The sequence below is a fragment of the Chiloscyllium plagiosum genome, chromosome 49 (assembly GCF_004010195.1).
Source record: "Chiloscyllium plagiosum isolate BGI_BamShark_2017 chromosome 49, ASM401019v2, whole genome shotgun sequence".
In the NCBI taxonomy this organism is placed as follows: domain Eukaryota; kingdom Metazoa; phylum Chordata; class Chondrichthyes; order Orectolobiformes; family Hemiscylliidae; genus Chiloscyllium; species Chiloscyllium plagiosum.
This window is the reverse complement of record NC_057758.1, coordinates 2,383,934-2,391,013: the sequence shown is the minus strand read 5'-3', so window position 1 is coordinate 2,391,013 and position 7,080 is coordinate 2,383,934. Positions and strand designations below refer to the sequence as shown.

The window sequence follows — 7,080 nt, the reverse complement described above, 5'->3', positions numbered from 1 at the left end:
CCTTGATCCTGGCACCAGGGAAACAACACACCATTCTGCTTTTTCGCTGCTGACCACAGAAATGTCTGTCTGTACCTCAGGCTAGAGAATCCTCTAACAGAATTGATCTCTTGGGACCCATCGTACTCCACTTTGCATTACAGCCAGTCTCAATACCAGGAACTTGGCTGTTCGTGCTACATTCCCCTGAGAATCCATCACCCCCTACATTTTTCAAAATAACATACCTGTTTGAAATGGGTATAGCCACAAAAGACTCCTGCACTAGCTGCCTACCTCTCTTACCTTTCCTGAAGTTAACACATCTATGTGACTGTATCCGAGACTTCCCCCCCTTCCTATAACTGCCAGCCATCACATACTGTTGCTGTTGCAAATTCCTCATTGCTTCTAACTGTCTCTCCAACTGATCCATTTGATCTGATAAGATTCACAACCAACAGCATTTATGGCAGATGTAATCCGCAGTAGCACTTAAACTCTCTTTAAACTTCCACATCTGACAAGAAGTACATATCACTCTACTAAAGGCCATTTTTGCTCCTTCACAATTGACAGATCCAGAAAATAACACCGTCTTATTCCTTTACAAACACTGCCCCAGGTTAAATTAATAGTTATGGCTTATATTTTAAGTGTAATCAAGAGACAAATCTCCAAAAACATATAATCAAGAAAAACCCACTGTACTCATTACTGCAGACTTTCTGTACGCCACACTTAAAACAACAATTAACTTATCTGATTCTGTGCTGTGAACTTTGCCCAACAGTTCCTCCAAGATTAGTTGTGAATTTCACTGATGGTTAATTTTCCCAGATGCACTCCGATGTCCAGCGATACATGAATTTGAACAGCAAAGGCAGCGGTCAGTTTCTTTCTCTCTCTCTCTCTCTCCCCTGCACTGACCTCACCATGTGCTTCCTTTGTCAGTTCTTCTTTTTAAAACTGCTGTTGTTTTGACTTTTTTTTCCAAAGTTCCAAAACAATGCAACAGCATATGAAACAGTAATGCTGCTCCTGGAATTTGAGGAAATCACCTCCAGCACCTAAAATACCCCAAAAAAGGAACAGCTGTTACAGCCAGAAATTTTTCCCGTCTTCTACTTGGTATTCCGATTCCTAATGAAGGACTTTGTGCCCGAAATGTCGACTGTCCTGTTCCTCGGAGGCTGCCTGACATGGTGTGCTTTTCCAGTGCCATACTTTTTCACTCTGATCTCCAGCATCTGCAGTCCTCCCTTTCTCCATGCTTATTTGTTTGGCTAACAGAATGGTGTCTTTTCTTAATGTTCACAATTAAAAGGGTATTTTCAGGTAACAACTGACATCTGTCGAAGAGTGTGGTGCTGGAAAATCAGGATGAAGAGCTGATGCTTAAAACGTTGATTCTCCTGCTCCTCGGATGCTGCCTGACCAGCTGTGCTTTTTCAGCACCACACTCTTTGACTCTGACCTCCAGCATCTGCATTGCTCACTTTCGCCCCGCCAAGAGCTGACATATGATGAGGCATTAAATTAATATCTGATTGAACTTTGCCTTGTATTGTTATTGTGTACGTATTTGGTATTATCATGCTATTATAACATTCACATGTTGTTTCCATCCTTGGGTAAGTGTATTGCTATGAAAATCTATATGTCAGTGATTAGATTAGATTACATTACAGTGTGGAAACAGGCCCTTCGGCCCAACAAGTCCACACCGACCCGCCGAAGCGCAACCCACCCATACCCCTTACCTAACACTATGGGCAATTTAGCATGGCCAATTCACCTGACCTGCACATCTTTGGATAGTGGGAGGAAACCTGAGCACCTGGAGGAAACCCACGCAGACACGGGGAGAACGTGCAAACTCCACACAGCCAGTCGCCTGAGGCGGGAACTGAACCCGGGTCTCAGGTGCTGTGAGGCAGCAGTGCTAACCACTGTGCCACCGTGCCGCCCACTCCTGCATCACATGAGTGATGGACTCATTGGATGCAGGAGTTCAGCAATTTGAATCTGTGCCAACTCTCAAGCAATCCAGTCTCTCTCTCTCTCTGTCTCTATCATCCACCAAGTTCATTTCCCTTAACTGCTCATCCAATTTTATTTTGAAATCTTTGAAATTTTTAATCCTTTCAATTTTGAATCAATTATTTGAAATAATTCTCACTGCTTCCTCATATGTTGAAACTTCCAGGTTGTGACCAGTTGATGGCTAACTAACATTCTTCCTTACATCCCCTTGCGTCTTTAATCAAGTGTTGAAGTTAGTTAATTTGAATATTTTTAGACTAGAAATATATCGTGAACAACAAGCATTCAACCATGCAGTGTATAAGAGACTGTTCGGCCCATTGAGTTTTCACCAACAGTAAATAGAAATCTATCAAATAGCATCACCTTTCGAATATTTTCTTTTGAATTTTGATCTTGTGCTGAGACTTTTTAAACCTTTTACAGGATAGTAGATGGGGAGGATTTGAAGAAAGAAATCTGAAACTTAATGTCACGTCAAGATTTGAAATCACTCGATTTGTCAGGATCTGAATGTCACGGACCTTTCACTGTGGAGGGAGAAATGTTTCTCTGTTCTGTCTGCTTCAAAAGATTTTAAACACAGGATTGTGATGCGCGCACACCCGAGTGAGAGTGTTTCAGTGCACCGACAATGAAAACACTTTAACCAGCAAAATGATCTGAAAAAAAATGTCATAATTCACAGCAGAGAGAGACAATTCATGTGCTTTGGGTGTGGCCAAGGCTTCAACTGATTATTGAACCTGGAGTGGGAATGAGATCGTACTCAGCATGGATAAACCCTGGAAGTGTGGGCATTGTGGGAAGGGATTCTATTACCCATCTGCTCTTGAGATCCATGAGCGCAGACACACTGGGGAGAGGCCGTTCACCTGTTTTGTGTGTGAGAAAGGATTCAGTGCTATCTCCAATCTGCTGACACACCAGAAAGTTCATGCTGTGGAGAGGCCACTCAACTCCAACAGTGGGAAGGGACTCGCGGATACATCCACCGCAGTCACACGCAAGCAAGTTCACACCCAGAAGAAGATATTCCCCTGCTCGGATTGTGAGAAGGAATTCACCAGTTCAGCCAATCTGCTGAGACACAAGCGAGTTCACACTGGGGAGAGACCGTATACTTGCTGTGAGTGTGGGAAAGGATTTGCTCAGTCGTCTGGCTTGGTTATTCACCAACGGATTCACACTGGGGAGAGGCCGTTCGTCTGCTCTCAGTGTGGGAAGGGATTCACTGATTCGCACACCCTGTTGCAACACGAACGAGTTCACACCGGGGAGAGGCCTTTTGTCTGTTCTCAGTGTGGGAAGGGATTCACACAGTTATCCAACCTGCAAGCTCACCAGCGGGTTCACACTGGAGAGAGGCCATTCACCTGCTCTCAGTGCGAAAAGGGATTCACGCATCTATCCAGCCTACAAGTACATCAGCGGGTTCACACTGGGGAGAGGCCGTTCACCTGCTCTCAGTGCGGGAAAGGGTTTTCTCGATTATCCAGCCTGCAGAAACACCAGCGAGTTCACACTGGGGAGAGGCCATTCATCTGCTCGCAGTGTGGGAAAGGATTCACGCAGTTATCCAACCTGCAGAGACACCAGCGAGTTCACACCCGGGAGAGATCATTCAGCTGCTGTCAGTGCGGGAAGGGATTCACACAGTCATTGCACCTGCAGGAACACCAGCGAATTCACACTGGGGAGAGGCCGTTCAGCTGTACTCAGTGCGGGAAGGAATTCACATGTTCATCCCGCCTGCAGAGACACCAGCGAGTTCACACCAGGGAGAGATCTTTCAACTGCTCTGTGTGCGGGAGGGGATTCACACAGTCATCCCATCTGCAAGCACACCAGCGAGTTCACACTGGAGAGAGGCCGTTCGCCTGCTCTCAGTGTGGGAAAGGATTCACATGTTCATCCCACCTGCAGAGGCACCAGCGAGTTCACACCGGGGAGAAACTGTTCAGCTGCTCTCAGTGCGGGAAAGGATTCTCTCAATTATCCAACCTACAAGCACACCAGCGAGTTCACACTGGGGAGAGGCCATTCGCCTGCTCTCAGTGTGGGAAGGGATTCTCTCACTTATCCAACCTGCAGAGACACCAGCGAGTTCACACTGGGGAGAGACCATTCACCTGCTCTCAATGCGGGAAGGGATTCACGCAGTTATCCAGCCTGCAGAAACACCAGCGCGATCACCACTGACTGCATGGTGTGAACTGCTGTTAGTGCTGCTGCTCATTCACGTTCAGGACTGAACCCTGGTTCGATCTGCTAGTGGGTGAAGTGGGCGGCTCAGAGAGTTTCTTTCTGCTGAAATGGCCATCCTCACTGTTTCCAGTGAGGTGGATGCTTCAAACTCCATCTGAATTGTTGAATGAAAGGAAAGGTTGGAAGGTACAAGTTCTTCAGTTTGCATTTCATTTTCTCCAATAGCATGCCACATTGGCATGGAGACGGTCACGTTTGGAGGTTGTTTTGTTTAATTGACGTGGGTGCTTCTCACAGAAGGTATTTGGAGATTTATAAATGTGGCAGCTCATTTGGAATTGCTGAGAGGAAATGAAGCTGGAAAGTTTGCTGAGCTTGGAGCTGGAGGAAGAAATCTCCAATAAGGCTGTCAGTCAAAGGCACTGAGTCTTGTGTTGGCAGGAAACTGTCATACATTGGAGATATCAATGAGGAGCAGGAAGGGCATTCAGCCCTCGAGACTGCCTAACCATGTGATTAAGATTGTGATTAATCTGTTTGTCATCTCCACGCCATGTTCCTGCCTGAACCCTTGAAGCTTTGCCCCAAGGTGGGCAAAAAAATGGTGCCAACAATGGAACTGAGGCAGTAGAACTGGTATGTTCTCACTGTCAAAGGGTGGAACCTTTAAAGCAAATTGCTGGAGATCAAGGAGTAAATCACTGTTGGGAAAAGCGGCTGGTTTTTCTTCAAGAATTGTTGCACCAAAGAGAGAAGCTTCTAAGAAAGCCATCCTTTCTACTGTATTTACCATGAGTGAAAATAGATGCGAGCAATTCTGAAGCATTTATATTTTCAGGGAAGTCACTCTGGATGTCCAAGAAAGCCCCCAAAAAGTTTTCATTTTATGTTGCTGGCTCAACTGAAACATTATTATGAAAAGCTTTGGACCATTACCAAAATGTTCATTGTTTAATTACAGGTTATTGTGGGGAAATGTATGTGTCAGAGCACAGCAGAATATTGTGGACGTTTCTGGGCCCCTGATCAAAGGAAAGGTACACTGGGCATCAGAGGCAATCGAGTGCATGTTCATTCATCTGATGAGTGAATGTGGAAAGGAGAAGATGAACAGATTGGGCCTGCAGTTGTTAGAACATAGAAGAACGATACGTGACCTTACCAAAATAGACAAGGTTATTTGGGGATCTGACAAGGAGAGTCTCGGACCAAAATGCGTAATCTCAGAAAATTTGGTAATTTACTTAAAACAGAGATGAGGAACTTCTTCTCAAGGGTAGTGTGTTTGGAATTTTTATCACTGAGAACTATTGAGGTTGGCTTATTAAGTATGAGGAAGGCAGGCAACAGACTTAGGAAAAAGGCAGGGCAGTGGAGTTGAGGGTTTTCCGATCAATGGTGACCTAATTGAATAGCTGTCCAGCTTTGATGGGCTGAATAGTCTACTTCTGCTCCTTTGCCTTATTTTCTGTATTGAGCGTTGTATTCTGGGAGCAAAGACTTGAATATTGGTTTTATTTCCATATTACTCATTCGTCATGTGCATTTAATACAGGGAAATGATTTTACAGGCCAAATACTGTTACACAGACTTGGCTGGAGGGACATAATTTGAAAGTTCTTCCTGCCCGTGAAAACTCCTTAGCATTGTAATCCAGTTAAGCATGGCACTGTTTGAATACTAGAAACTAAAATATTTACCCCAGTAATGGACAATACGGAAGCTGCAAAACTACCTGCAGAATTTCAAACAAAAAATTTTCAACAGAATAGACAAAGGCATTAGCAACTATGTGTTCATGACATCAAACATTATATGTGCTTGCCATGCTGAAACAATGCAGAATACAACCAGGAAATAACTCGTTCATAAATGAGCATTTTAATCCTCAGCATGATGTTTAAGAATCAAAACATTAGAAAGAAAACAAAATCCAAATTGAGGAAGCTGGTTATATTATTGACAGTTCAATAGTTTTTATTCTGAATGGGAACAAGAATTTTTTTAAAAATCAAACCGCCCCTTGAATATAAAAATCCATTGATATTAAGTCAACAAGATTGTAACCAACAGTGAAAGAGTTGCAGGTCTTTGGACAGACAAACTGCTTTTATACAGTAAGCTCTGATAACACAGACAGTATATTTGCACAGAGAAAGAACTCTTGAAATCTTAGGTATCTGAATGAGAAACTGCAAAGAAATCAAAGTAAATTCCAGTGGCCTGTGGCATACATTTGGGTTGATCCCTTTAGAAAGTGAATGAACCTTCAAGACATGATGAGATAAAATCCTGGGCTGTTAAAGTAAAACTAAATTCACAACGTTACATAGATATTTATGACTGTGTTAAATTATGATGTTTCTTCATTTAACTTTTCACTTGCACAATAAACTCAATTTTTGTTTAACAGTGTGACCTGTGGTGCCATGCATCTTTTGATTACTTACTGAATGTTAGAAAGTATCTTTAAACATTAACTGACCTGACAAAAATTGCAGGATTCTTGTTCCCTGGGGACAAAGGTGACCAAGGTTAGTCAGTGACACTCTCCAAAGAGTGAGGGAGGAGGAGCCAGACAGGTTCAGAAACTGATCACCAGATCAAACACATATTCAAATTACAAAGCAGATGCATTTGTTTTTGGTTGATACAGGGCGCATGTCGGAAGAAAGATTTTGAAATGTTTGATTGGGCGTGTCACTGGCAACGCCAGGAGTGGGTGCCCACCTTTAATTGTCCTTGAACAGTGATGGTCTATCATTCAGCTGCTTTAAGTGCTTCAGACTGGGAATCTCTGTGTCTCCCCTTCGCCCCCCCCCTCACCCCATCCCTTCACCTCCCAC

The 7,080-nt window shown here is 43.8% G+C and overlaps 1 protein-coding gene across 1 annotated transcript in view; it reads left to right on the top strand.

Moving 5' to 3' along the window:
* Positions 1-5,218, top strand: part of LOC122544460 (zinc finger protein 229-like) — a 7,219-nt gene extending 2,001 nt beyond the window's left edge. The window contains exon 2 of the mRNA XM_043683697.1: positions 2,452-5,218. Within this exon, the coding sequence (XP_043539632.1) occupies positions 2,800-4,227 (1,428 nt within the window). The 5' untranslated portion in view covers positions 2,452-2,799 and the 3' untranslated portion in view covers positions 4,228-5,218. The remainder of the gene's footprint in view (positions 1-2,451) is intronic.
* The last annotated feature ends 1,862 nt before the right edge of the window (positions 5,219-7,080 follow it).